At 37.8% G+C, this 27983-nt stretch overlaps 1 protein-coding gene across 2 annotated transcripts in view; it reads left to right on the forward strand.

Moving 5' to 3' along the window:
* Nucleotides 1-535: 535 nt before the first annotated feature.
* ubr5 (ubiquitin protein ligase E3 component n-recognin 5) overlaps nucleotides 536-27983 on the forward strand; it is a 54145-nt gene continuing 26697 nt past the window's right edge. For both annotated transcript variants that reach the window (XM_082149214.1, XM_082149215.1), the window contains exons 1-27: nucleotides 536-768; nucleotides 7440-7484; nucleotides 7602-7683; nucleotides 8001-8077; nucleotides 9974-10093; nucleotides 10931-11201; nucleotides 11729-11888; nucleotides 11990-12139; nucleotides 13591-13802; nucleotides 15145-15264; nucleotides 16249-16359; nucleotides 17544-17698; nucleotides 18292-18409; nucleotides 18726-18910; nucleotides 19004-19113; nucleotides 20134-20246; nucleotides 20516-20659; nucleotides 21413-21524; nucleotides 21611-21765; nucleotides 21847-22044; nucleotides 23041-23251; nucleotides 24954-25080; nucleotides 26393-26544; nucleotides 26630-26725; nucleotides 27400-27523; nucleotides 27607-27704; nucleotides 27787-27941. In XM_082149214.1, the coding sequence (XP_082005340.1) occupies nucleotides 707-768; nucleotides 7440-7484; nucleotides 7602-7683; nucleotides 8001-8077; nucleotides 9974-10093; nucleotides 10931-11201; nucleotides 11729-11888; nucleotides 11990-12139; nucleotides 13591-13802; nucleotides 15145-15264; nucleotides 16249-16359; nucleotides 17544-17698; nucleotides 18292-18409; nucleotides 18726-18910; nucleotides 19004-19113; nucleotides 20134-20246; nucleotides 20516-20659; nucleotides 21413-21524; nucleotides 21611-21765; nucleotides 21847-22044; nucleotides 23041-23251; nucleotides 24954-25080; nucleotides 26393-26544; nucleotides 26630-26725; nucleotides 27400-27523; nucleotides 27607-27704; nucleotides 27787-27941 (3663 nt within the window). In that variant the 5' untranslated portion in view covers nucleotides 536-706. The remainder of the gene's footprint in view (nucleotides 769-7439; nucleotides 7485-7601; nucleotides 7684-8000; nucleotides 8078-9973; nucleotides 10094-10930; nucleotides 11202-11728; nucleotides 11889-11989; nucleotides 12140-13590; nucleotides 13803-15144; nucleotides 15265-16248; nucleotides 16360-17543; nucleotides 17699-18291; nucleotides 18410-18725; nucleotides 18911-19003; nucleotides 19114-20133; nucleotides 20247-20515; nucleotides 20660-21412; nucleotides 21525-21610; nucleotides 21766-21846; nucleotides 22045-23040; nucleotides 23252-24953; nucleotides 25081-26392; nucleotides 26545-26629; nucleotides 26726-27399; nucleotides 27524-27606; nucleotides 27705-27786; nucleotides 27942-27983) is intronic.

Genomic DNA, 27983 nt, shown 5'->3' on the forward strand with positions numbered 1-27983 from the left:
CTTTATTATATTTTCTGTGGCCTAACCCAAACCCTACCCCTAAACCTATCCATCAAAGAAACACGTGCAAAACACTAGATTTAAATAAAACATGGCCGATTCATAAGCCTTTTAACAAGTGAGGACCAGTAAAATGTCCTCACAAGTAGGTTGTCATAATAGTTCACTATATAAGTGAGGACATTTGGCCCTCTTTGACACATACGCTGTCAAAAATGTCGACTTTTACGTCTCAATATCGACTTTTCAGCTCATAAATATAACTCAGTATGCCATAATTCAGTATGCCATTTACAAAAGAATGATTTTGTTTCGTATGTGACGAAACAAACGAGCTTCCAAAGATAACACGGCAATAACCGTGAATTTATTTACTACAATGACTCAGATCACTCGACGCCAACACAATGACAACACATGGGAAATAAACCCTTGACCCCGCCCCTCTTCCCTATCTTTATCCCTCTCAGCCAATCCACTTCCCCAACACATGCTTTCTCTCAACCAATCAGCGTCGTCGTTACACGCGCATCCTTTCCAACAGACCCAAAGAAGCTTAAACAGAGTTAAGATGGCGGCATGTGGATGAGGAGGTTGTATATTTCAGCTCTTCGGTTGCTTTTAGCGAAGAAAACACATTCTCAAACCTAACCCGTAAAGAAAAGAAAACATCCCCCCACAAATTAATTTACCCGGGACCGTGTCCATGACGTCCATTCACTTCGTGGTTCACCCGTTACCCGGGACCGAAGACCAGCTAAATGACAGGTATTTATAAGAAAGAAGCGGTTTACAATCAGTGTTTACCCTTGAATGAGGTGAAAGGGTTTTCAAAAAGTGTTAATAAAATATATAGAGTATTTTAGGGCTGTTGCAAACGCTCAAGGTTGGGCATTTGAGTCTAAAAATAACGAGGCCCGGCTGACTGGAGACACAATGCGGGTTGGGGGATGGGGAGGTGAAAAGAGAGGGAACTGCGATAAATTCATACTTTCACACCCCAAATAAAGACTTTTATTTCAAATGTACGCTTTATTTATTAGGTTAAACTTAAGTTCTATATGATAGACCGAATGAATGTGAACAGAATTGGCGAATAAAATCCTCTCAGGTTAGCCGGTTAGCCTTTAGCACTCCGCGAGCTCATCTGTTTAATTAATTTATCCTCAATAAATTTGTTGGAAATTATATCACAATCACTGTTTTGACGCTTACCCGTATGGATTGTTTGATATCCAGGGTTGGATTGGTGAACAGTTCGTTATGACAGTTGCCTATAAACGCGAAGACACGATGTTTTCTGCTAAAGATGGTCTCTAGATAAAGAATTGCAATGTTTTGTGTTACGTTTTCATAGATCTTGAGCTGAGTTTATTTCTTTGTCATGACTCGTGACATGTAAAAACCCCATTCCGAAAGCTTTAGTTGTAACGTCACTGATATATACTGTTTGTTTAACACTTGAAATGATTTAAAGGACCTAATTTTCGTCAACTTGACTAGTCCGAATGATTCCGTGCAGTTGGTCATGGAGGTGATTGCTATGGCTGATGATGACAGCTGCATGAGGAACCCATGTGTTCAGCTGATGGCCAGTGTAACACTGAAGGCATCTTTGGACAAAATGGGTGTTGGGAATCTGCTGTTTAATGATGTTTCTTTCAAAGCTGTGTGTTGGGGTTTTCCCACTGCAAGTCTCCAAGCATTCCACTTTAATATACTTCTAGCCCACCAAAGATCCATTAAAATGCTTATTTTGTTCTCAGTTTTGGAAATGAATAGCCTAATTGGCAGTCTCCTATCAGGCGTACCATGAAAGAAAGGGTAATATAGCTAAATGAGAACCACAAAGGTTTAAAAATAATTTTGCCTTTAGATACTATATTAAAAACATGAGACCTTACACACACATATTTGTGTGTGCAATGCATTATGAATATTTAATTTGTATAGTAACATTATTATCACAACTTGTAATTACTTTAATGAGCTCATTGTTTGTTTCCTTAAATTAATTTAGGATGTTAGCTAACTGCATGATTTGTATTATGTTTGAACTGTACATTTCTGAAATATGGACAATACTTGGGACACAATCACCTCTCTCTAAATCAGTGTTTCCCATCCACTGTGTGTGCCATGACAAGTTGTCAGGTGAGCCGTAGAAAATGAGCAAATTCCTAAAAACAAATGCTATAAATAAGAATATATCATCGCTGTCGGCCGAAACCTCTTATCTCTAAATCTCGTCATTTTTGTTTTATTAAATTAATGCTGTTGGTTACCTTTATGTCTGTATGTGGGTTTTACAAATGTTTAACCAATACAAAAGCATGTAAAAGGGGTTCGGACTAAACCTCATAACTCCATTGGCTTCTCAAACTGTCAGTCAAACCTCATAACTAGACCCGCCTCTTTGTGAATAACGTGACATGCACAGTTTGGAGACCCTCTCTGCTTGTTTGCAATGCAAGGGTAAATAAAGAACTGATACTTGAGTAAAAGTACAGCGTTTTCTTCACTCAAGAAACACTGTCCATAAAGGCTAATGTTTTTATTTTGTAGTTGAAGTGCGGAGAATAGTCTTAGTCTGGTATTTGTCGTCTAGTTGAAGCAAATATGCCGTTTTAAATATCCTGTGTGCATGGCGCTCCATCTTTTGTATCATGACATTTTGATAAGATTTCAACAAGAAAACCGAGCACCCATACAGCTACAATAAACTTTAGCCTATATCCTGTAAGTTGATGAAAATGTAATGCGATGCACTTACTGCTTCAGATGACAGACAACATATAGGCTATCTGTCATTCGCTGGTCAAAAACCTTGTGACTCCATTTGAGCTTGATTTTTTTATTTTATTTTTTATAAAATGTTAGGCTAATAATGACACGTGCATGTGTCTAACCATAGGTATATAAAGCCACAATACCAACTTCGACGGTTTAGCAACATTAAACTTGTTGTTTTATCATCACTAACAACATCATATAACTTGTGTTCCTACCTAACTTAAGCTCACATTAAAGGTGCATTGCGCAAGTCTCTGAGTTTTTGCAGAACTATGCCCCCTCTGGCGGCAAGCGAAACTGCAACCAGAAGTGTGCACGCTCACGGACAAAAGTTTTCTTTTTTTTATCTTACGTGGAGTTTGCGTTGGTGTTAGAAATGAACTACAAGCCGGTCTCTTAGAATCCATCTTCTACGGAGAATGGCGGCGAATACACAAACCTGCCAGACATAGCCAGGTGAGCGTGCCGTGAACGCGCATGACGTCACGCCCAGTCTAAAATTCCGGCCCGAATCCCTCTTATTTATTTTACTTTACAGGATTATAGAGACAATCTCAGTGATCAGAGAAGGGCTCATTCAGCCCATCAGGCAATTGTTTAAGCATGTATGGGTTAGAAAACGGGTATTTTTAACATGAAAAGTTGCTTAATGCACCTTTAAATGTGAGTACTACTTTTAATATAATATCTAGTTTTAATATGCCACTTGAAGCAATGCATGTTTGTGCAATTTTGTCATATTTTTATATAGTGGTGTGCGTTGGGAATTATTTTTACTTATCAAAACTGCTGTGGCAAAAAAAGGTTGGGAAACTCTGCTCTAAATTGTAAATGTATAGGTTACTCATGCATTTTCTGTAAAGCTGCTTTGAAATATGTATTGTGAACAGCGATATACAAATACATTTAAATTGAATTAAAATATTATCCCTAAGACAGTAATATAGCCTATTACTTCACAACTGCACTGTAAAATAAATGTAAATTAATAAATATTTTATAAGTATAAAACATTTTTTAAACCGTAAAATGACAATACTTATGTCTTATTTTCCTAAATGGTTACACAATTATTTTCATCTTTGTTTTGGGGCTGTGTATAATGTTTAATATTAAAATCCGATGCGTTCCTGTGGCTTTTGAGTAATTGAGTATATTAATTATTTTGGGGTGCTGTTTTTTTTATATATATATGAGGTAATTGGTGTCATTTTTAGGCATATTAAAGAATAGTAAGCGTTTTTTTTTTTGTCAGTACATAGAAATTTTGAATTTAAAATGTTGTGAACACTGTTTCATGCTGACTTTGATCATTTCCAACAAAGGGAAAACATGCATTGCATCAAGACTAAATGCAATTGAGCCATTTTGTTAGTAAACTTAGCACTCTGCTACATACTGCCATCTTGAATTTCTTGTTATGTGTGTAGATTGTGGTGTTCTTTACTATCTGTGATCCCCCAGACCGGATGTATACTTGCACTCTAGTCATTAACGTTTCAGCTTGTATGCGGACACTTTCATCCTTCATTCTTCACTGATACGTCCTGCAATAATGAGCTGTGACGTGAAGGCTTTTCTGCTGCACAGCTCTGACAGGAATCGAGGGACCTTTCTGCACACGTGTCCCCTTCAAGCTGGATTCAGCATGATCTCTGTAGCTGCTGTGCAAGGATATTCTGTTGCAGTATGTGTATTAGTCTGTGTAGCTGATGTTGGGCTTTTAGTCTGTATCAGAAAGTACAATGCATTGCAAAGCTTGCAAGCCAGAGGCTGTGTATGCATGTGTTATTGTTGCTTTGGCAATGTTATATGTAAAACAATCATGCCAATAAAGTGCTTAAAGTGCCCCATTTTCCCAAGTATTTCCCTTACAGCTTAAGACAGGGCTCCAGACTAACATTTTAGAGCAGTAGCATTGGTGCCATTAAACAAAGATGGCACCACCATCTGCAGAACTTAATCATAAAGGTAATGTAAAAGGAGCACTCTTTACTTGTTTACTGTGTAAATCAGTAACAGTTTGAAGAAAAGTCTTTATTTTTGTGAGACCGACCCCCCCCCCCACCCCCCCCCCCCCCAATTATGTGCTCATCTACTGCCATCTACTGGTTGTAGTGGTAATTTCATGTCTTTTTTTTTTTTAAATAAGTGTTTGCCACTAAGTTTGAGTTTTCCTACATCTTTAAACTTAGTTTTACAAATCATCGCAATAAAAATAACATTAAAATTGGATAATATTTAGAGCTTTGAGGTGCTGGAAGAAGTGTGAAGCACTTTAAAGCCCTTAAAATGCTTGAATTTCACTCTTAAAAGGTTGTATGAACCCTAAGATGAAAAATGTTTTAAAAAACAAAACCATTAGACTATTTCTGCCACAATACCATGGTTACAGTTAGCATTGCTACATTAAATCCATGGTGAATGCTGGTGATTTGTGGATTGAAAAGCCTTCTATAACTTGTTTGTTCATGGCACAATGCTCACGGTTTCAATGTCAGTGCTGTTTGATCTGATATCTGTGGTTTATTACAGATTTATGAGCCGAGTATTAATGCTTCCCACTAGATCTCGCTGAGATGCTATTATTTGCACGGCAAATTAACCGCGCAGTGTAGTAACAGTGTCGCGTGCTAGAGAACGGCCCACGAGTACCTGTTCTGAGCTCGTGTTGCGCCGTCTAGTATTGCTCCGAGCTGATAAACGGTCCGCGAAGCTCAAATGAGTAGCGCGGTTTCGTTTCACTTTCGTTTGGTTTGACGTTTCTTATCGGTTGGGCAAATGTGGTGGTGGCACCAGTGCAACCTCTTACACAATTTAGTCTCACCAGCAGGAAAAAAGGTTGCAAAATGCCACCATTTGGTTGCAGTCTGGAGCCCTGTAATATGATGTACTATGCATCGTGGGAAAATGTAGTTTTTTTCTTTTTTTCTGCACGAGCTGTTCAGGACTACTCTTGTTTTCATATTGAATAGATTTACAGAGGCCAGACATACAGAGGGATATGCTCAGTGGTTTGTAATGATTGTATTGAAATGAGATGATCTGAAGACCTCACGATAGATTTAGATGATTGTATGTAATAATTTGACTATGCAATTTAGAAAACAACCATTAAGCTTTTTTCATAATTTTAAAACATATCATGTCTTTAAGTTCAATGGATGTTGTAAATGGGTTCAGTAGTGTCTCCATCACTTATCATTGTTTAGATGATGCTGTAGGCATGTTGCTGTACCGATGTGCTTTGCCAAGCAAGACATTGGCTCTGTTCCAAAACCTAGTGAGGTGCCTTGCGGTCTACTGCCTTCTAAGGTAGCGTCCTCCTACCTGAAATGAAACCTCAAGGGATTTATTTGGAGCGTTTTACGTACATAAGCAGCATCTCTCGATCATATATATGGTGCTCTACACACAAAGTGTATGTGGTCCTATGGTGCCTTAAAATGCTGCCTATTTAGTCAGCTCACTAGGTTTTTGGTATGTAGCATTACAATTTTACAGCTGATTTGACACGCTTTTGGTCCAAGAAGAGCTTGAAGGGCTAAAGTTGGCCAATATCTGAGAAAAATCTTTTTTCCTCAGCCAATTTGGACCGGGCTGCAAATCTACTCTTTCTTCATATGTCTCTGTCTGCTGCGCATCTGCATTTACTCATGTGAAAGCTGCAGCACAACATGCGGCCTTCCAAGTATGTTATCTGTCCACAGTGCACTTATACCAAAGGTTTCCTTGCTGAAATTGTTTGCATTTGTTTTTGTGTGATTTGTTTGGAGTGGGCCTAAACATCTCTTTATCTTTCATGCACAGTCATTAATGAAATCGCATGCATTAATGAAACTTGAAATGTTTTTTTTTTGATAGAGAGAAGATTTCCAGTATAGCCTTTGTTCATTTACTTTTTTCCCCTTTCACTATTGCGGCTTGCACCACTTATTGTCTTACATTTTATAATTACCCGAGTTTTATATTTGTTGTATCCTTATAAACTTCATATTGGTCCTGCTTTCTCTTTTTAAGGCATGATTATTTAAAAAGGATGTATTGGCTGCTTGTATTTGCACAAATATGCTGTTTTTAATCCTGTTGAGCTTTAAGGGAGCGTCTTAAAGAGTCATATAATTCGTCATTTGATTAATTTGCTGATACATTTTAAGATCATATTATGTGAAAACATTACAAATATTTAGGCTACATGTTTATTACAAATTATGAGACAAGCTATGACTTAGGAGTCATTTGTTTATGACCTTAAACTAGGCCTCCCGTTTTATTTGTATCTCCAGTATTCTGATGTATTCAGTTTTTGAAATGGCTTTTTCCAAATGTATTATGCATGTATAATAAACACGACAGTGCAGAATGATAGTTTCCCTTTTTTAACATAATTTCTTGCATTGTAAAGTGAAGGGTAAAATAACCTGCCTAAGGCCACTTAATTCCTCTGACCGTAGCCATAATCTCTTTCTCAGTTTTTCTTCCATCTCCAATGTTTTTCTATTCAACCATAATATTCATTCCTCCAAAGGTTTTGGCCAGTTTCAGTTCAGACGTTTTGGCTGTTCTTCATTTGGGATGAAACATTATTATTTTAGGCATTTACTGTGGACATTGAGTTTTTAATCGCATGCCTTTGTGTCTTACAGGCTCCGTGAAGTGTCGGAAAAGCTCAATAAATACAACTGTAACAGGTATGTTTTACCAAGTATTTACATTTTAAGCCCAGTGGTTTTAGAATTCTTTCCACATCAATGAAGTATTGAGTTTTGTAAAAACACTTGGCTAACGTTTCTCTGTCCACACATCAGTCATCCACACCTTATTCCGTTGGAGCAGGCCAAACTTAAGCAGTGTGTGGTTGGACCAAATCATGCTGGATTCCTCCTTGAGGTAACATTTACTATTCAGCACTGTTATTTATATCATTCATTGCTTTAGGCTTTTTCCTTATTTTAAAGGAACAATTTAATCCAAATATGAATATTATACAATTTGCTTGTACTCGTGTTGCTCCAAATCAGTTTGCTTGTTTTTGCTCTTTTTTTTCCCCCCATAAAACTTCACACTAACCATGTTTGTCAAGCTTTACTGCCTTTTTACTGCTCCTGTGCTGCTTTTTTGGAACGAAATGAGGGTGAATAAATAATGACTGCTTGTGTCTGATCAACACAGAGCAATGTGGAAAATAATATACTCTTTTGTTTCAGGATGGACGTATCTGCAGGATAAGCTTTGCTGTCCAGCCCGACCGACTGGAGCTCGGCAAGCCTGATGGCAATGATGGGTGAGAAATGAATACCTGTCAGACACATGGAAAATGCATGTTTGAGCTGGCATGCAAAATAACTAAACTAGATCTGTCCCTTTCGGTTATGATTGCTCTGGATTTATTTTGACCTATTAAGTTTGTTTTAGTTCTGTTTTAAGTATGCTAACTTTTCAACCCACCTCATATGTTTAGATTAAAGGTTGTGTCGTAGGCTTTGGTTTGAAGACAAGTTTTTATTTTTATTATTGTGTTAGCGTAGCATGAATGCACTTAAATATAAACACTATATACGAGTTTACATGTATATTATCCCAGACATGTAACCTTCTATAGTTGCATGGCGAAAATGCTTTTGTATTACCGTATTTTCCGCACTATAAGGCGCACTTAAAAGCCTTTAATTTTTTCAAAAAACGACAGTGCGCCTTATAATCCAGAGCGCCTTATATATGGATCTGGCGCCTTATATTAATGTCTGTAAAACAACCGCTGACTTAAACCTTTTGTTTATACTTTCGCCTGGCACCGGAGCGCGAGCCTCCGCTGACTGCGCGCGCACCTCCCCAAACAGACGAGGCATTTATACTTGACGCAACTGTTTTGTTTTAGACTGAACACCAGACCATACAACTGATTTAGACGCGCAAACTGGGTGCCGGTGTGATGAGATGTACTAATATCCCAATATCACAATGACGTCATTTTGCCGCGCGCGCGCCTCCGCATCCGAAGATGCACGACTTTGAGCCGAATCTGCCCGAGCAGACGGATATTAGTTTTTTATTACCTTCGCGCTCATGCGGACGCGTCGAGTATAAACAAGGTTTTACAGCTCAGCCACTTGTTTTTTCATATTTTTTTGCAAGTGGTAGATCTTGGTTTACATTTGGACTTTGGATGTGATCTTAGGCTTGAAAAGGTTGGTGACCACTGCATAACGCAAACCCAGTCAAACGTTTGACTGCAGTATCTTCTATTCTATGCGCCTTATAATCCGGTGCGCCCTATATATGAAAACAGTTCTAAAATAGGCCATTCATTGAAGGTGCGCCTTATAATCCGGTGCGCCTTATAGTGCGGAAAATACGGTATATTGTATAATATTCTTATTAATGACTGGGTGTGAAATTTAGGCTTTTGTGGTTTAGATGGAAGTAACTCTGAATCTATAGGCTTCAGGTGCTTCAGAACATTATTATAGAGGTTTGGCTACCTTTTGTTGTCTGGTTTTATCAGCAATGTTTTTTTTATTATTATTGAACTATAGAAAAACAAAGACACATTCTTGCTTATAAATTTATTATTTGCTGGTACAGACTTTAAAGAGCATATCATATGATGATGATTATTATTATTATATATTTTTTTAAATTAAGAGGTCTATGAAAATGTATTGTAACTAATAAAATTCAAAACTTCAGAGTCTAAAAAGAGCATTTAAACACTTTAGTGAAAAACTAAACAGCAAAACAGCTTGTAATGAACATTATGGCGGCTTTGCAGTCCGCTGCCCATTGCAGTGATTAGTTTGTGGTGTTTTGCTTGAACTAAGCAGGTGGGCTAGTGTTTCTCTTCCTGTTGTTTTTGTGATTGAAGCTATGTCGCACCAGTGCAAATCCCCTTTTGTGAACTGCAAGCAATCCACAGTGTTTGTATATGACCAAAATATTTAGCGGGCATGATGGCACATGATTTAGGGGAAATTTTTAGCAGTTCCCTGCCAGCCTTTCCTACAGCTCTTGCCTGAGGAATGAGCTGCAGTCAGTTCTGATTCCCAAGGGTGTTGCCATGTTAGTCGCCCCACAGTACAAAAGGGCCGATTGGCTCGTAGGACTGGGCTCTCCAGGCTCTGTGATGGTCCCACTTGTGGGACTATAGGTTTGTAACTGATCTCCCATCTTTTGTTTCCAGTTCAAAGTTGAGCAGTGTCTCAGGGGCAGGAAGGAGCTCCAGGCCAGGCAGGACTAGTGATCCGCCCTGGTTCCTGTCTGGTTCTGACACACTGGGCAGACTGGCTGGCAACACCCTTGGGTAAGTTGTGGCAGGGCTATCAGAAATGCAGCCATCAGGTAATGTTGGCAGCCTCACATGCGGTGGTGCCTTTGGTTATAAGAAATCTGTTTTAAAGATGATTTTGCTGTGTTTTGTTTGCATGCAGTAAAAGCCCCTCCTGAAAATATTTACACTACAAGCCCATTTCCAGAAATATTAGTTTTTTTATATGTGAGACTCTTTATATGTGAAAAATTAAACTGCTAGTAGAGCTGGGCAATAAAGCTCAATTTTAATCAAAATAACTAAATTAAATTTGATATTTTTAACTTTTTTTGTATATATTTTATAGTTTACATATACGTGTGTGTGTGTTTGTAATGAAACACAAAATTGAGAACTTTTTTTAGTTGTCATTTTAAATTAGATTGAAAATTTTTAATTTTAAAATGCAGCAAAATGAACAAGTAAAAATATTTAATCATTTTCATTTATGAACTAATACTGAATACATAGTTATAAACTATTTATATTATATAATTATTTATTATTATTATTATATATAGTATAATATTGTAATAGCAACATGTTGTTTTGCTAAAACATTTAAATATGAAAAATTTACATTTTGAATTTGCGAATAAATTTTAAACTGATTCACAGAATTAAACTTCAACTTTATCATTATTATTATAATTTTTTATCAGTGAAGTTTTAATCAGAGACACTATATAAAAACATCAGTCCTAATGCTCTCATATTCACGAGACAAGGAATGTAAAACTAGTCTCTAGACATGCCCCTTTGGAGTTCAGTATCACTCAGAGAGTATCTTGTTGGCCGTATACTGATCCTGATTGTCGGTGTGCCTGACAGGAGCCGCTGGAGTTCAGGAGTAAATGGTGGCAGCAGTGGCGGCGGGGGCAGTGGCGGCGGAGGCTCAGGAGGAGGCAGCGGGAGCGGAGGAGGGGGTGGAGGAGGTGCTGGAGGAGGCGGATCTTCAGGCCGGTCCTCCACAGCAGCCCGAGACTCACGCAGACAGACCCGTGTGATCCGCACTGGCAGAGATCGAGGCTCCGGCCTGCTGGGCAGTCAGCCACAGCCGGTAATACCAGCCTCTGTCATCCCAGAGGAGCTCATCTCTCAGGTAAACTCTTGCTTCAGGAGGTTCATTATTTCTGACTTCTTAAGCTAGATGTCGGTCTACCATGGGTCTATTTTGTAACTTTTTTACATAAATCACTAAAATGTTTTTCTTTTTTTTACACTCAACAGCCAATCATTTTCAACTGAGAAACATTAGACAGTTTAAAAAGCTGAAATAATTTTAGTAAAACAACCAGGACTGCAACCAAACATTAATATTCTACTTAATTGGATGATAAAGCCTTTTTATTGCCCATGTTTTATTGGAAAATAATTTAACACACATAAATGCTTGCTAAACGTTGTGTGTAAAAAGGTTTGAAATATAAATACTACAATGTAAGTTTCATATAGCTTTTCACATTAATAAAATCTTAGAGAAGCATAAATTATAAAAATATAATATTTATTTCAAACCTTCACACAGTTTAGCATGCATTTATATTTACGCACGCACGCACGCACGCACGCACACAGGGTTTATGTGACCTTGGAAATTTCGTAATCGATTGCCTCTTCTCTAACCAGGCCCAAGTGGTTCTTCAGGGAAAGTCCAGAAGTGTCATTATTCGAGAGCTGCAGCGCACAAACCTTGATGTGAACTTGGCTGTAAACAACCTGCTGAGCAGAGATGATGAGGATGGAGATGATGGAGATGACACGGCCAGCGAGTCCTACTTACCTGGAGGTAAACACACCGTATATGAGTCACAGTTAAGACTGTGACATTTTCACCTCTAACAAACAACAATACCTTTGACATTGACAATACCTTTCATTCTTCTACAGAAGACTTGATGTCCCTTCTAGACGCGGATATTCACTCCGCCCACCCTAGCGTGATCATTGATGCGGACGCCATGTTCTCTGAGGACATCAGCTACTTTGGCTACCCCTCTTTCCGACGCTCTTCCTTGTCTCGTCTCGGCTCCTCACGAGGTAAAGGCCAAAACACAGTCATGCCTGCAAACACTCAGTTATGACGTCATTCAGCAAGATTTGTGGAACTGCTCGTGCCACAACCACTTTGTTCTTTGTTAATGTTGTAGTTTAATATAACTACTTGCAACACATTCATGCAGATATGATGCCTAAGAGGAAGGTGCTATTTATTTATTTTATTTTTAAGCAACACTAAAGACTAATTTTATTTTAATGTTTCCAAAATTGTTTCAGTGGTTCATCAACTCATAACAGGGTGAACGGCACTTCTGCATTCGCTTTGCGGCCCTATATCTGCTATAACTGCACTATGCAAGTTTGCCAGATCGGGTAGCGTTTCTGTAGTTCGAATGAGACATAAGAAACGACACATTTGACGTGCTTTAAGGCAAGCGTTACAATAGTCATTTAGTTTTTCTTCGTTTCTGATGTCGTAATACATCATACTTTCATAAAATCATGCAACATACTCTTGTCTGTGGACATCGTTCATTCCAGAGCCGGTGCTGGATAAACACAGAGCGTGCGTGCGGCAGTAGGCTGCGCTAGGCTAAATTATTTACGACAGCGGTAATGGACAATTCCGATTCCAACCTGTAAGGGGACCGAAGAGGAAAAGTCCTTTGGTGTTGCTTTAAAACTTGATTGAGTTGAACAAAAATTATCCAAGCGAAAACAGCTTCATATTATAAGACACTTAAATTCAAAGCACTTAAAACAGAAATCATTATAAAACTGATATTGCAGACTCTAATTTCTGATCAGCTGAATTCTATTGTGACGTGTCAAGTTGCATTGCTGAAACTGTAAACTACTGAACTTAATAACACCACTTAAGTTTAGGGCATGTCCCACTCTATTTTACAGTCAAATCATGTGCAAAAAACAGACTGGATATAACTTAACCAAATTATGTTTCATAAACCAGCATCCATGGCTATCAAATACCTTGCTGCATGTTTGTGTTGTGTGTGAGTGTCTGTGCTTTGAGAGAGTGTCCAATTGTCCTGCATGGTCATAGTCGTCGTTTCCCCTAATGAGCCCTCTGCGAAAGGCCCTGCAGTGCAGACAGTCCCCATTAAGACCCTGCAGTTTATACCCATACATCTCAGCAAATGCTGGACACCCGTCAGCAAGATTTTTCCGCTGCTAAAGCAACCCAGCAGCTGACAAAGCCAGATATTACTCAGTATAGTGTCTATGTAGCCCAATCATTTTTAACATAGGGACCATCACCTAAATGGTCATGGATCCTTTTCACCAGCGGTGTCATTTACGGCACAATGGTCAGTTGTTTCTGGTGGTTGGTGTCACAGAAGTACAGCAGAATTAATTTTTATTACGTATAATAGTCACTATCTAATTTGTATGAAATCTCACTATTCCGAGGGTCTTTCCCAGAGAGTGGCTTACTGTTATCCCACTGGTGTGACCCTATTGCATACCAGTTCTCCTTCTCCCCTTAGAGAGAGACTCTGAACTGCTCCGTGAGCGGGAGTCGGTCCTGAGGCTGCGAGAGAGGAGGTGGCTGGATGGAGCCTCATTCGATGCGGAGCGTGGCTCCACCAGCCGCGAGGGAGAACCGAGCCTTGACAAGAAGAGCGTGCCGCTGCAGAGCCCTGTCACTCTGGGGGAAGAGCTCCAGTGGTGGCCTGATAAGGTGGGCCTTTAAGCCTTTACTGTCATAGATTGCCTGACGTTCGATTACTGTGGTGCATTTCAAGTTGTGGTGCATTTAACAGAAAATTTCACCAAAAATGAACGTTTTCATGAACTCAACCTCATGTAGTTTCAGACCTTTTTTACTTTATTCTGTAAAATATAAAAACTATTTTGAAGGATTTTGGTAACCGAACAGTTTCCGGACCCATTGATTTCCATTATATGGACAAAAAAGTACAGAGAAAGTCAATGGAAACCGAAACATTATTTTGTGTTCAGCAGAAGAAAGCACTGCATAAAGGTTTGGAACAACATAAGGCTGAGTAAATGATGACATAATTTGCATCATTTTTGGGTGTACTATTCCTTTAATGATCAATTGTTCGGGTTCAATGATTATTAACATGTTTTCAGTTTCTGCGTTTAGTTTCTTTTGTTTTTGTGGAGCCTAAGTCTTATTAAAAGGCTGAAATGCTTTGGCATAATACTTTGGCATAAACTAGAAATAGTTTGGCATAATATTTCTTTCTATTTTTCCAATTCTATTTATTTCTTTTAAAAGTTCAGCAAACTGGTCAGCCTGTTCGAGTCGGTCACAGTGGTGTTAGCAAAAGCCATTTTGTTGTAATGTGGCTATAACACCTGTTTAGATTCTCATTACTTGATGTCAAGGTCAGGTTTGTTTTTAAAATATAGTTTTTTACCTTTTTATGTCATTTCAAGATTAGTTCAGATTCACATGCCAAATGGTATAACTTGTTAATTTTTGTTAAATTATTTTAAGTTGAAAGTGATTAGTCTTTATTAATATTTTGAATTAGCTTTTATTTTTTCAGTTTTTATTTTAATCTGAAAGTTTTAGTGAGGTTTAAATTTTATTTTTTTTATCTACGTCTATGTAGTTTTTTTAAAAGTTATTTTAGTTTGAGTTATTTTAGTACTTCAAGTTAATCTAATTGAAAATGAGAAATGTTGCATTGGCAACTAGCTAAATTTTATTCTATTTAAATGAATGGTGATTCTATTTCAAGTAACAAATGGTGGTTTAATTTTTAGTAAACAATCTTAACTCTGATTTAATCACAACTTTTTAGTAGTATAAGCATTTTCCAGAAACTAATTTAAGATGGCATTTTCTAAGAACTTGGCTTGAGCATTTTAAGCTTTTTTTTTTAATAATCTTGCACATCTTTATTTGACCTTTCAATGTAATGGCCAGCCTGCTTGGATAACACTTTAGATTATTAGTCTCCAATTTCCTGGGATTAATTTAGTTATTAATAAATAATTTATTTGTGTAGTTGCTGAATTCTATATCCTTGGTTTTTGTGATCCTCTAGGACTATGTAACAAAGTTTGTCAGCATCGGGGCTTTGTACTCGGAACTGATTGCCGTCAGTACCAAAGGAGAACTCTACCAGTGGAAGTGGAATGAGCCTGAACCTTACAGAAATGCACAAGTAAGATTCGCAATGCATATCAGACTAGATTGAACTGACTTCAGTTGATCAATGATGCTGTTGTGTGTTTAGCCCTGCTTTACAGCAGAATAGGGGTGTGGGATATTGACACAATGATATCTCTATTTTTTGGGATTTTCTCTAACGATAATTAGATGATATTTTGCTGAGGGTTAATTGTGTTGGTACCTTTGGCAGGTTTAGGACTGCCGTGAACAGCTGACTCCTAAAGTTTTTGATATTATTCATATTCTGTGTGGTGGTCAGTTAACAGCAGTGACAGAAATAACCTTTAAGCCATTTTTTCTGACCTAATTAAATGTATGCATCATCTTTGTTTCAAAATTCTTACGTTTAATTAATAAATTCAATTACAATAATACACACAATAGGGCTGTTGCCAATCAAAATGAAATCAGTATCAACATAATTCATCTTTGCAATGCAGAAGAAACAGAATCTGCATCTGAAGTGACATTTAGATGCATTTACACAGACCGTTTAATGCAGCTCATAGGAACATTAATGCATTTAACCTGCAGTTACAAATGCATAATGTTTTGATGTTTTAAACAAAGCGTTGAATATTGATATTTATTTTAAAAATTAAAAGATACGTTAAATAGGAAATTAAAGCCACCAGTATGTGGCAGCAAGTCACTGTTAATGCACACGCACATTAGTGTAACCTACTAGACTACATCACGTAGTGTTTGCGTGCACTGTCTGGGTGTGTTTTTGTGAGAGATATACTCTAATGTCAGATAGCATATCATTAAAACAACAATTGCGATGATATCGTAGACTACATATATCGCAGAATTTTGTTTGCATCATTGATTATTACTTTTCTGTGTATTACTGTAAAGCTGCTTTGAAACAATCTGTATTGTACAAAGCACTATATAAATAAAGGTGACTTGACACAGAATTTCTGTCTCTACTGAATTTGATAAATCTCATAAATCTTTTGTGCTCTCGTAGAATCCTTCTATACATCACCCCCGTGTCCCTTTCCTTGGCTTGACCAATGAAAAGATCACCCACCTGTCTGCCAACAGTATCCGAGCCACTGTGGCCACCGAGAATAACAAGGTAAGACGACATTGTGATATCACTTTACAAAAAGGTTCCATTTGTTAACATTAGTTAACTACATTAGTTAACATGAACTAACAATGAAAATCCTTCTAAAGCATTTATTAATCTTAATGTTAATTTCATCATTTTCTAAAACATTATTGAAATTTAAATGTGTATCTGTTAATATTAGTTAATGGACATGAAGTAACAGATTAATAAATACTTAAATTAATGTATTGCTCATTGTTAATGTTAAGTAATGCATTAACATTAACTAATGGACCTTTATTGTAAAGCGTTACTGACATTTTATGAGAGTGGCTGAGAAGAAAATCACATGACAAGAGCTGATACAGTAAGATTGGGTCACACTTTATTTTACTTTGTTTGTTACACTTGTAGTTACTATAGTAATAACTATAAATTATGCACAATTACATGCAACTAACCGTAAATCAAACCTAACCCTATAATAAGCTCATGTAGTTAATTTATAGATTTAAAGGGATAGTTCACATTGAAATCAAATTTTGGTATGTTTTAGCTTACCTCAAGGGCATCCAAGATGTAGGTGTCTTTGTTTCCGCAGTAGTTTCAATTTTGATATTTTTAAGTCAAACCGTTCTTGTCTGTCAGTCATTTAATGCAGGTCTATGGTCACCACCTCAAAGAGCATGCACAGAGAAGTCCAAATTAAACAATTCCCCATCGTAAGTACACATTGATATAAATACAGTTCGTTTTCTCACACAAACCGCTCGTTTCGTGTCTTAGGCCATCGATGTGTTCTTAGGCCATCAATGTGTACTTACGATGGGGAATTGTTTAATTTGGACTTCTCTGTGCATGCTCTTTGAGGCAGTGACCATAGACCTGCATTAAATGACTGACAGACAAGAACGGTTTGACTTAAAAATATCAAAATTGAAACTACTGCGGAAACAAAGACACCTACATCTTGGATACCCTTGAGGTAAGTATACCAAATATTACTCGGTATAGTGTCATACCAAAATTTAATTTCAAAGTGAACTATCCCTTTAAGTACTAAGTAATATTATTGTAACAAGGACACATAAAAATAAAGTGTAACCTAAGATTGTGCTAGAGCCGGTTGCAAAAATCAGTGATGCACAGTCTCGTACCAAAAATGTCCTCAGACCTCAAATTTCCATTAACCAATCTGTATTGTGTAGGTGGCGACATGGGTGGATGAAACTCTGAGCACTGTTGCTGCTAAACTAGAACATGGAGCACAAACGTTCCCAGAGCTGCAGGGAGAGCGCATTGTCTCTCTGCACTGCTGTGCCCTGTATACCTGCGCTCAGCTGGAGAGCAGCCTTTACTGGTGGTGAGTTTACAGCAGGGGTGTCCAAACATTTTTTTTTTTAAAAGGGGGCCAGATTCGATGTTGTGGACACGCCTGGGGGCTGGATAATTATTTCTAAATACAAATATTTCAAAAAAAATTCTCTATAAAATACAAAATTTGTATTTACGAAAAATAATATAAATATATTTGTTACAGTTTAATATAAATATCTATTTTTTTACATTACAACTGTAATATTTATTTATGGATGTCTTAATTTTTTTATTTTCAAACATTGCTTCTCATTACAAGTTTGGGTAGGTGGTTGGCACATGTTCCCAAATGCACGTTAAAGTGACTCAAACTCAGAGTAGATGCAGAGATGAAGTTTGTATGTAGCGTTTACTGCGAAATGAGCCACTTTGAGAGGCTGCGAACAATGAGCTGCTCGTGTGTGAATGAACAGTGACACACTTCACTTTGAATGCGAGTGCATATATTTATTTAATTAAAATTGCAGCCTTCGAGATTTGATAATCACACAAACCATGTCGCGATTTTTGGCTTATTTCAATTTATGTTGTAGCCCTGGTTTGAGCTGTGAATACATTCTGAATTTCTTTTTCCTCCAGGGGTGTTGTGCCTTTTAGTCAGCGAAAAAAGATGCTTGAAAAGGCCAGAGCCAAGAACAAGAAGCCAAAGTCTAGTGCAGGCATCTCTTCTATACCCAACATCACAGTAGGAACTCAGGTGAGGATCATGCTTTGGTGGAGGTCAGAAATAAATGTACTTTATTTGTAGAATTCAGTTTTTAGAATTACCTTATTAAATGTATCTGAGTCATCTTTTGTTAAATACTTGAATTTATTTAATCAAACTATCAATCAATCAGAATACTATAGGCTATTACTAATGTTAAATTGTATCTTAACACTGCAAAGCTGGCACAGACCCTGCATCTGAGATAGGGCTGAACGATTAATTGCATTTACGATAATATCGCAGTATGATAAAACGAGATTGTTTTAACCGCAAAGGCTGCGATTTGCACCCTTTCTTCACTTAGGTGTGCCTGAGGAATAACCCTCTATATCACGCTGGTGCCGTGGCCTTCTCCGTGAACGCGGGGATCCCTAAAGTGGGCGTCCTGCTGGAGTCCGTGTGGAACATGAACGACAGCTGCCGCTTCCAGCTCCGCTCACCCGAGAGCCTGAAAAACATGGAGAAGAACACCAAGACACAGGAGACCAAGTAAGATGGCTGTTTTTCTTCGGCCATACACATGCACCGAGGTATTTATGCTAAAAATAAGATGCTGATGAGTGTGCTTGTTCTTGTCGTCAGGACTGAAAGTAAGCCAGAGCTGGTGAAGACGGAAATGGGCCCTCCGCCCTCACCAGCGTCCACATGCAGTGACACTTCCTCCATCGCTAGCAGTGCTTCTCTGCCCTATAGTATGTACACTGAATCGCTAAAACCACAAGCTGTTGTACAGGGTTTATATGGGCCCAAACTACCCTGTGCATTTCTACTGTCATTTTGCTACTTTTTCTGTAGTATAAGTGTTCTAGTCATGGTTTGAGAATAGTAATGGCCCAGAATCAGTTTTAAATTAAATGGTTAACTTCCCAATTAGGCGTGTGCTGCAGTTTTGTTGATTTGGTTTGTGTGCATGTGTTTGTTTCGCTTTACTCTCGTGGCCTTCCTCACATTTTTCTTTTTAAATGCATAAGTAGTTTAAGGACAATTCGGCTTTTCGTAATATTTATTCAGACTAGTGAAAAGAAAACATGCAGAATACATTAAGTGTTTATTTTATTGCACTCTTTTTGCTCCTGTAGATTTCAGTTGCAGCACGTATCTTTTACATCGTCTTCAGTCAGAAATCTCCACTTCTGCAGCTTTACATACGCCAAACTTTACAGTTTTATTCTTATCTGTTCTCTCAAGTTTTTTTTTACTGCAGGGTTTGTTCATATATCATTCGCCTGGTTTTATACATTTTATTCCTAAAAACATGGTGACATTTATTTTTTCTGGAGTGATTTAAAAAGTGATATCAGAAATCCCTTGTTAAAAACGTTGACTCGAATATGTCAACAAAATGTAACTGGAATTTTGAACCTCACCAAATCCAAGCTTTATTCTGATTTCTGTTCAGTAAATGTATGTAAATTACTGCATATTTCATTGGATAATGTGTAATTTACATATTTAAATATGGGATTTTAGAAAACTTGTAATATATATATTTTTTCCAATTCCTAATGTTATCAATCCACTGGGAAAGCTTTGCGATATCTATTAGTTATTTTTTTACCCAGTGGTGGCTTGCTGTAATGGAGTTTCAGCTTACAGCTGGCTTTAACTAGAGCCGTTTAAACATTCATGTTTGATCTTTTGTGAGATGCCAAAAGATACTAAGATGCGGCTGCAGTGTTGTCTTTGCTAACCAATGACCTGCTGTGCTACAGAGCGAAGACGCTCAACACCGGCTCCAAAAGAAGAGGAGAAGGTGAATGAGGAGCAGTGGCCTCTACGAGAGGTCGTTTTCGTGGAGGACGTTAAAAACGTCCCCGTGGGAAAGGTGGGTGCAGGCGTACACGTCGGCCAGCTTGATCCAGTGGAGACCATAACTACAAGCGAATTATATTTCTCCACTCTGCTTAATTATTATCCTCATTTTTGCAATGCATAACCTTTTCATGTAATAAGAATTTCCAGATATAATAGATGACATTTATATAAGCATACTGTGTTTTTACACTTGATGTTCCTGTCTGTTTTATCTCTGCTCTGTGTGTGATGCTTTGCTATTACACCTCATTTGCAACAGTTCTCTCTTTTGAACTCAAGGTGCTAAAAGTCGATGGTGCATATGTTGCTGTGAAATTTCCAGGGACGTCGAGCAGCGTGAGCAGCCAGAGCGCAGCTCCCACTGACTCTGACCCCTCCTCACTGCTGCAAGACTGTCGACTGCTCAGAATAGATGAGCTACAGGTAAACGCACACTTGCAGCTGTAAAAGTGCACTGCCATTTGCAGAATCTCAAAAAGCATTGGTGGATAATTCAAAATGGCATTTTGATGGATAAATTGACAATTTTAGGCCTAAATTATTGTTGTTAAAACCGTCTCAGGCTGTGAATTGTCATTTTTAATTGTTGCAAATGTTAAATTTGGATATATCAGATTTTGAATGTCAAGGAACCCTAAATATTTCTATGCGAGCCACCAAATTCCTAAAATATGAAGGCATTTGTATGTTTTGTAGATTATTTTATATAAAAAATATACTGTTTGAGATATTTAAATATACTTTTATACTATCATTGTACTGAAGTAAATAATTAAAATATTACATGGAATATATTTAGTTGACAGCGTATGTGAGATTAATACTTTTTTTTCCCCACAAAACTTAATTGTTAATGTAATTTATTTTTTCTTAATGTTAAATTGTCAATAGTTTAAAATAGATACAATAAAAATCATGATTTCTTACTAGTCTTTAGAAAGCAGAATGAAATGGTTATATTTGTGAACGATAAAGAATTCATTGCGTTACGCATGTGTAATATGTTTGTATGTATTTAAATATATTATATTAAAATGATATAGATCACAAATATATTTTAAGTGCCTGGACCCCAGTTTGAAAACCTTTGGTCTGTATAGATATTGAAATATGAAAACTTGAAAACAAACATGTCTGAATTTTTAACTGAGAGACTTTTGTTCCCCTTCTGAACAGGTTGTTAAAACTGGTGGAACACCAAAAGTTCCAGACTGTTTTCAGCGCACACTTAAAAAACTTTGTATCCCAGAAAAAGCAGAAATTTTAGCTGTGAATGTTGACTCCAAAGGTGACTACTGTTTTCAGATTCATCAGACTTCATTTTGTTGTGAATTTGCCCTGTCATTGACGGCTCTGATGTCTTGTGTCCTGCAGGAGTTCATGCTGTGTTGAAAACCGGCAGCTGGGTACGGTACTGTGTCTTTGACTTGGCCACCGGAAAAGCGGAGCAGGAGAATCACTTCCCTACCAGTAACCTGGCCTTTCTCGGCCAGAGTGAGCGTAATGTGGCCATCTTTACTGCTGGCCAGGTGAGATATGTTTCATACACCTGAGGAGACTTTCCATTTCTCCTTGCCCGTTTTAACTTTCTCATGTTTGCATATCCTCAGGAGAGTCCCATCATTTTGAGGGATGGTAACGGCACCATTTATCCCATGGCTAAAGACTGCATGGGTGGAATACGTGACCCTGATTGGCTAGACTTGCCTCCTATTGCCAGTCTAGGCATGGGAGTTCACTCGCTTGCCAACCTTCCCACTAACTCCACAATCAAAAAGAAGGCAGCCATCATCATCATGGCTGTGGAGGTATACTACACCAGCCTGTTAAAGAATAGACATTAGTTATTTAGAAAAATTGAAACATTATTTAGAAACTTTTAGGAGTGCACAAAGAACTTCAGGGGTGCATTTAAAATGTATCAAATAATTGGTTCTCCTTTATTAAGGAGAAATTTACAAGCAAAACGAATACGTTTTTTTAACACTGTATATATTGAATTATGGAATTATATACATTTTAAACATTAAATTAAATGCCAGATACAGTTGAGTAACCTAACTCAGTTTTGAGTTCTGCATAACGGAGGACTTTAAAGCTACACTGTGTAATTTTTAAAGTTGATTCTTAGCAAAAAACACTTTGTTCTTTCAAAATGATATGTGCTCATTAATGTGTAATTACTTCTACCAACTAATCAAGTATTCTCGTAAGCGTAGAATCTGCCATTTAGAATACATATGAGCGAGTCGCTCGATTGGCGGCAGCCATGTTGCGCCTCCATCTTGAAAATACATTAGCCTAAGAGGGACATACCTGGAAATTCAAGCTTCGCCCTTCGCGTTTTTACACTCAGTGGCACCATGACGAATGCGAGGGGGAGATTACTCGCCACTGCCGGCAGATTTGAAATAATACGGCCACCGTAGGAGTTAAAACACCCTCGGAATGGGAGGGGCTAGAAAGTAATATTCAGTTGGTAGTCATATACAATTTCTCGCTAGATGGGGGAAAATCCTACACGGTGTAGCTTTAAATTATGAGCAATCCCAAAATACACCAAGACTGTTATTTTGAAATGTTTTGAAATTTACTACTTCCACTGTTCTTAAAAAATCACTTTTACAACTTTAAAATGTGTAGTGCTCATATTAATTGCATTAAATCATCGCCTTTTGAAGTTTAATAATCATATTAAGCCCCTAATAAAAACTAAAGATATTTAAGATATATATTTTTTTATGACTGAATGTGAGTTAAGTCCTGATTTCCGGTTAATATATTGTTTGCTTTTTGCGTTTTAGAAGCAGACGCTGATGCAGCACGTGCTGCGCTGTGATTACGAGGCGTGCAGGCAATACCTGATCAGTCTGGAGCAAGCAATGCTACTGGAGCAGAACCCACACGCTCTGGATGTTCTGCTGAGCCACCGCTGTGACGGCAACCGCAACGTCCTCCACGCCTGCGTCTCCGTCTGCTTCCCCGTCAGCAACAAGGAAACCAAGGAGGAGGAAGGTAAGCTTGCATTTTTATAGCGTTATTTTAGTATAATATATATACTATATACATTATTACTCATTAAAAGATAGCAGTCTCGATACGATATCTTATTCCTTAATGATAACGATTCACTCTGCCACTGACCCACAGATATGAAACGGCTTCAAACAACCACACAGGATCATTATTTCTGTTACAGTAATTCAAATTATCACAGAAGTTCTGGGATACGGTAGCGACCAAAATAGAGTAAATCACCGTTTGAAAGTAACTTGACTCTTCAAATAAAGATGGATTTATTACATTGTTGCACCGGTAGGTGATGAAAGAGAGACATTTATTCATTTATTGAATAAATCATTTGAGGCAATTCATCCAGTAATGAATCAAGTGAAGTCTTTGTGAATGAGTCATTGAATCATTCATTCAAATGATTCGTTTTTTTTCCAAATTCTACACGCTGTAGAAAATTGATGTAGAAAATAACATTTTGTTAGAACATTTAGTAAATTACATGTTTTTGTTGTTTTAGTTGTTTTAGAAATCATCATCTCTATTTTAAACAAAACTATTGTAGAAATGTTTTGTCGTCGTTTTTTACTGTTTTAAATGTCTATATAGTTGATTAATTTCAGTTTTATTTTATTTTTTACTTCAACTTTCAATAAATTTGAAATGTTGTCACAGTAACAAACTGAAATAAAATAAGCATTTTATTTCAATTAATGTCGATATTATTTCAAGTAAATGTTTTTTTTTCTTCTAGTTTAACAATTTTTATTACCGTATTTTCCGCACTATAAGGCGCACCGGATTATAAGGCGCACCTTCAATTAATGGCCTATTTTAGAACTGTTTTCATATATAGGGCGCACCGGATTATAAGGCGCATAGAATAGAAGATACTGCAGTCAAACGTTTGACTGGGTTTGCGTTATGCAGTGGTCACCAACCTTTTCAAGCCTAAGATCACATCCAAAGTCCAAATGTAAACCAAGATCTACCACTTGCAAAAAAATATGAAAAAAACAAGTGGCTGAGCTGTAAAACCTTGTTTATACTCGACGCGTCCGCATGAGCGCGAAGGTAATAAAAAACTAATATCCGTCTGCTCGGGCAGATTCGGCTCAAAGTCGTGCATCTTCGGATGCGGAGGCGCGCGCGCGGCAAAATGACGTCATTGTGATATTGGGATATTAGTACATCTCATCACACCGGCACCCAGTTTGCGCGTCTAAATCAGTTGTATGGTCTGGTGTTCAGTCTAAAACAAAACAGTTGCATCAAGTATAAATGCCTCGTCTGTTTGGGGAGGTGCGCGCGCAGTCAGCGGAGGCTCGCGCTCCGGTGCCAGGCGAAAGTATAAACAAAAGGTTTAAGTCAGCGGTTGTTTTACAGACATTAATATAAGGCGCCAGATCCATATATAAGGCGCTCCGGATTATAAGGCGCACTGTCGTTTTTTGAAAAAAAGAAAGGCTTTTAAGTGCGCCTTATAGTGCGGAAAATACGGTAAGTTACTTTTTTTATTAAGTTAATAAAACACTTATTTATTTTAATTGATGACAATCACTATAACGTGGAGCTTTATAGACAATTTGTAGTTGTTTTCTGAGATGACGAGCGAGGCAGCACATTAGGTTTTGGAGCACAGCTGATGTTAGATGGTTATGAAACCCAGCCTGAGATGACTACATTGCTGTACGATGTGTTTCAGAAGCAGAGCGGTCTGAAAGGAACACGTTCGCTGAGAGGCTCTCTGCGGTCGAGGCCATTGCCAATGCCATTTCAGTGGTGTCCAGCAACAGCTCCGGGAACCGCACAGGGTCATCCAGCAGCCGAGGGTCAGTATTCAGATTCACTGGGATACAGAAAAGCATTTCACCAGAGGAGCATTAAAAAAAAAAAACCTCCAAAAGATTTTTGGTGAAAATTTATATTAGAGCCGAACCACACGGAAATGCATAAATTACAGTTGTTACACATTATCTATATTACTTAATTATATTATATTTACATTTGTGCATTTTGGCAGACACTTTTAACCATAGATGCTTTTTAGCGTTGCATTCAAGAAGGGTTTCAATGGGTCCTTAAAAAAAAAAAAAATTTAGGGCCATAAATCATATCTTAAATGGTATAACAAAAGTCTTAATTATCATTTTAAGAGCTCTTAAATTTGTAAAACAGGAATCACAATATGTCCTAATGTGATTATTAATCTTCAAAAGACTGGGATTGAATTAAATAAATGTGAGGACAGCATATTCAAGTAAAAATGCAGCGCTGTTGCACGTTGAACTGGCTCGGGGTCTCAGAGAAGTTGCCGTTAATGAAAACTGCACATTTAAGCAGAGCAAATGCTTATTGATACTGTTGATGAATTATGGTGTTCATTTTGTAATATGTTGTAGATGGTTGTAAGAGTGCATATTGTATCTCTCTCATCTCTTTCTGGAAGTAGTAAGGCATAGACTTTTCAAAATAAGAGTCCCAGTGTATTTTGAGCTCTTTTATAATTAAAAGTTCCCGCACTGTCTTTTCTTCTTCTTCCTGATATTATTGGTATTTAGGTTACACAGTAAACTATACCTGGCATTTAATTTAATGTAAACACTCATAGCTTGTGTCTGAGTTGCCCTGTCACAGGAAAGAAAGACAAAAAAAAACATTTAACATATTTAGTATATAGATTTGAGCAGTTGACAATCTTATTATTGCCTTCCTTTTAAATGCATTATTATCCTAACAGCAAAATCAAATATCGATAGACCTCTAGTTTGTATGTATTGGTCTATTTTAGGCATAAATCAATTTCAATACATATGTATATTGAATAAAACATTTGAGTATTTTTTTTTAAACTTAGTTGTGTTGCAACCTGTTCAATTAAATAAAATAATCTTGAGATATTATTTTGAGATTGAATTGGTTTGCTCTTTATGGATATACAGTCTTAATTTTATTTGTGCCTTAATTTTTTTTAAACTGCAGAAACCCTGTCAAGGTATACATTTTAATCAGTTCATGTATTCACAAGGAATCGAACCCATGAGCTTAGCATCGCGCTTGCAATGCTATACCGTTCGAGTTTTTATATTTGGTTGTCGATAACGTACAGTCATTTCACTTTTGATTTTATTCTCGTTTCTGTAGCTTGCGTTTGAGAGAGATGATGAGGCGCTCCCTCCGCGCTGCAGGTTTGGGCCGCCACGAATCTGGCCCTTCCTCCAGCGACCACCAAGACCCGGTTTCACCCCCTATTGCGCCTCCCAGCTGGGTACCAGACCCTCCACCAATGGATCCTGGTGAGTTCGGCTGTTCTTGGGCCGTAACAGATATATTGCATGCACGCTATAGCCTGATGTCTTACAAAACCATTTTCTCCGCTAGACGGTGACATTGATTTCATCTTGGCCCCTGCAGTGGGCTCCCTTACCACTGCTTCCACAGGCACCAACCAGGGACCCAGCACTTCCACCATCCCAGGTACGTGAACCGGCCACCCAAAGGACTCTCTACGGCAGTGGTTCTCAGCTGTTTTGCTCCAGGACCCAGATTTTGGACAAGTGGTGACCCAATTAGACCGTGTTAAGGGCCGTTCACACCAAGAGAGATAATTATAACTATATTAGCATCCACAGTAATGGATCTGCTTATGAGTGCGTTTGTCGTCTGCCACTTTGAATGCTTGAGGCTTTTAAAGCAGGATGGGTTCTGATTGGCTGTTAAAGTTTTTCATCTTTCAATAGCTGGATAAAATCATTCCGAAAGTGATTCCAACGATATATATAGTTGTGATGTGAACTGTGAATATTTTTTTTTACATTTAGATTTTAAAACCATCTTTATCGTTAATTGTTATTGTTGTGATCTGGCGTTTATTTTAGTATCATTAATATTATAATTTTTGTTTTAAATTATTTATTTTTTATTTTTATGCATGTATGTATGTATATAATTTCAGTTAATGTATATTTTATTTCAAGTAACCAAATGGTTTTTATGGTTTTAGGTAACAATATTAACCCTGATACTGAGATTCAGAATAGACCTGCAACCCGTTTTTGGGTCAAGATCCCTCCAGTCGAGAACCACTGCTCTGTGACATCATTTAAAGCTTTTTTTTAGCAAGGTTTTAATCTCTCTTGTGTCTTCTGAAGGACCTTCATCTGAACCATCAGTAGTGGAGTCTAAAGACCGTAAGGCCAACGCTCACCTGATACTGAAGCTAATGTGTGACAGCGTCGTCCTGCGACCTCACTTAAGAGAGCTGCTCTCTGCCAAGTACGTGGCCCTGCCGCAGCTCTAAATCATAGCCAATCTCCTTTTAGCTCTCTTTGAGTGTTTGTATTTCTGTTGTTTGGTAGGGATGCTCGTGGAATGACTCCATTCATGTTGGCGGTGAGTGGGAGAGCTTACCCAGCAGCCATTACTGTTTTAGAAGCAGCACAAAAAATAGCCAAAGGTAAGTACATCGATGCAGTTCAACTAAATTAGATGCGTGTTTCAAAGCATTCAGAGACCTTTAGGATCGTGTTCTTGTGCAGGTGAACCGGGTCTTGGAGAGAAAGAGGATGCAGCGTCTGTGTTCATGGAGATGATCTGTCCTTCAGGCACCAATCCAGATGACTCTCCCCTCTACGTCCTGTGCTGTAACGACACCTGCAGCTTCACCTGGACCGGAGCAGAACACATCAACCAGGTATCAATGCCACAGCCTTCAATGGACCCTTTACACAGACTG

Source organism: Leuciscus leuciscus, assembly GCF_965113295.1.
Source record: "Leuciscus leuciscus genome assembly, chromosome: 20".
Taxonomy (NCBI): Eukaryota; Metazoa; Chordata; class Actinopteri; order Cypriniformes; family Leuciscidae; genus Leuciscus; species Leuciscus leuciscus.